The sequence below is a fragment of the Ictalurus punctatus genome, chromosome 26 (genome assembly GCF_001660625.3).
Source record: "Ictalurus punctatus breed USDA103 chromosome 26, Coco_2.0, whole genome shotgun sequence".
NCBI classification, from domain to species: Eukaryota; Metazoa; Chordata; class Actinopteri; order Siluriformes; family Ictaluridae; genus Ictalurus; species Ictalurus punctatus.
Genome location: NC_030441.2, coordinates 19,699,622 through 19,702,121, shown reverse-complemented (window position 1 = coordinate 19,702,121; position 2,500 = coordinate 19,699,622). Strand labels below are relative to the sequence as shown.

The following is a 2,500-nucleotide window of genomic DNA, read 5'->3' as shown; positions in this document are numbered from 1 at the left end:
ACTCCCCTCCCTCATCCCAGCGTATCGTCGTACCCTTTACCTTCTCCGTGCACTTGTGGGCGAGAGCGGAGAGTTCGGACACGACCAGGTCCACACATTTGAGACATGGCTGCTTCAGCTTAACGATCTGCTTTTTCACTATGGCCTCGAACGCCAGGTCTGGGGTGAACAAGCCCGTCCTGAGGGATCATGGGAAATGGGTGGAGCAGGGCGGAGTGTGGGTCATTTTTATATCAGGGTAATGTGAGGAAAAGGGTGGCCAGGTTCAGATACAAAAACAGGGATGTAGCAAAAAAAAAAGAAAAGAAAGGCCAGGTAAAGAAGGACAAAGAACAGGAGAGAAAATAAAAGGAGACAGAAAGGTTTAGTCGAGTTTTCACTGTACACATTGCCTCAAATCAGACGAGCTTCTGGTTTCTCCAAATCTCACCTACATTAATTACACAATGTATTCGGATTATTTATTCAGTGTGCCTCAGGTACTTCAGAGTAAGTGTATGTGTGGATGTGTAATCTACCTGTTCATCCAATCTAATCTCCCTATCCTTCCATCCAACCCTCCATCCAACTCCAAGTCAGTTCATGAATCTAACTCATCTGTTTCATTCATTCAACAATCTATCCAAACATCATCTGATCCACTAATCTAATCCATCCATCCATCATCTGATCCGCTAATCTAATCCACCCATCCATCATCTGATCCACTAATTTAATCCATCCATTCAACAATCCATCCATCCATCATCTGATCCGCTAATCTAATCCATCCTTCATCTGATCCGCTAATCTAATCCATCCATCCATCATCTGATCCGCTAATCTAATCCATCCATCCATCATCTGATCCACTAATCTAATCCACCCATCCATCATCTGATCCACTAATTTAATCCATCCATCCATCATCTGATCCGCTAATCTAATCCATCCATCCATCATCTGATCCGCTAATCTAATCCATCCTTCATCTGATCCGCTAATCTAATCCATCCATCTACCTATATATCCCCTAGACCAAGTGATAGTATTTTGAAAGGACCAGTGCTTTTGTTGTGTGTTGGTTAGTTGGCAGTATCACATGACTGATGACGAGGTGTTGATGTGCAGGTGAAAATGGCGAATCCAGAAGCTCGTCTTTAACCGAGAGCAGAGTCAGTAAGTAAAAACTGGCCTCCTCCACATGCTCACTCAGAGGACGAGGCAGGACCAGGAAACGGTCACGATCTGCACAGCTCCGGTCTGCGCTTAAAAACACTTTCAAGTGCTTTTAGTTGTCCTGATGACTCAGCAAGACGTATAGGAATTTTCAGAAGCCCCGGCCCTCAAACATCCAGCACTAACTGCTTGGATTAAATCCCTTAAAATGTCAGAATGAGATGTTTCGGTTTAAATGCTTGACCTGCGTAAGCAGTGATCTGTAAACGAACTCGGTTTAAATGTAGAGGCTGTGCAGATCGTTCCCCTCCCCTGCTCACTCGCTCTGCAGCGCCCCCTTTGGCTGCATGCGCTACCTTCGTAGTGCACTGCCTGACTGTGTTGATGAGCTCCTGGATGACCAGGTCGATGCATTTGAGACATGGCTCCTTCAGCTTAATGATCTGCTTTTTCACTATGGCCTCGAAGGCCAGGTCAGGGGTGAACAAACCCGTCCTGATACACGCCCCACACACACACACACACACACACACACACACACACACACACATCAGCATGTGATGACTGGGATAAATAAACCTTGATTTTCTTTCTCCTCTGTATTTGTACTTATTTTCCACCTTACAGTCTCTTCCCTCCATTTTTATCCTTTTTTAAAATTATTTCCTTTTCAGTTTTTCTTTTCTTTTTATTTTTATTTTGCCTTTCTTCCTCTATTCTCACGGTTTCTAAATGATTCCTGTAACAACTTCTTTTTTTTGTTTCCTCATTTTATCTTTATTTTTATTCCTTTTTACATTCCTTCTAGTGTTTTTGTTTTCCCTTTCTTCTCTGTATTATTTTTCTTCTTCTTCTTCCATTCTTTCCTCTCTATTGTCATTTTCTCATCTGTATCCCCTTTTCTTTCTTTTTCTTCCTTTCACTTCCCTTCATCTTCATGTTCTTCTCTACTGTTTTATTCTTCCTGCATTCTTTCTTTCTTTCCTTCTTCCCTGTTCTGACTAGAGCCATTCTTTAATTTTTCCTGTGTCCACACTTTTCCCCCCACATTGTGTTCTCTTCTTTCCTTTTCTTCCTCCATTCTCATTTTCTTCTCTATTATTTGATATTCTTTCTCCATTCTTCCTTCCTTCCTGTATATTGTCATTCTTTCTTTCCCTCCACACTGCTTTCTCTGTCCTCCTTTATTTCTTTTCCTTCTTCCACTTTTCTTTTGCCATTCATTCTTTCTCCATTTATTTTTCATCCTCCATTCTTCCTTTCTCCATTTCTATCCCCATTCTCTCTCTCTTTATAAAAATATATCCTTTTTCCAGGGCAATAAACACAGCACTGCAGGACA

The 2,500-nt window shown here is 41.9% G+C and overlaps 1 protein-coding gene across 4 annotated transcripts in view; it reads right to left on the bottom strand.

Annotated features, from left to right (window-relative positions):
* dnm2b (dynamin 2b) overlaps positions 1-2,500 on the bottom strand; it is a 16,407-nt gene that overhangs the window by 7,919 nt on the left and 5,988 nt on the right. For 2 of the 4 annotated variants that reach the window (XM_053676380.1, XM_053676381.1), the window contains exon 11: positions 1,515-1,653. In XM_053676380.1, coding sequence (XP_053532355.1) covers positions 1,515-1,653 — 139 coding nt within the window. Of the gene's footprint in view, positions 1-40; positions 180-1,514; positions 1,654-2,500 lie in introns of all 4 variants that reach the window. The other 2 variants (XM_017457598.3, XM_053676382.1) reach the window with 1 other exon arrangement.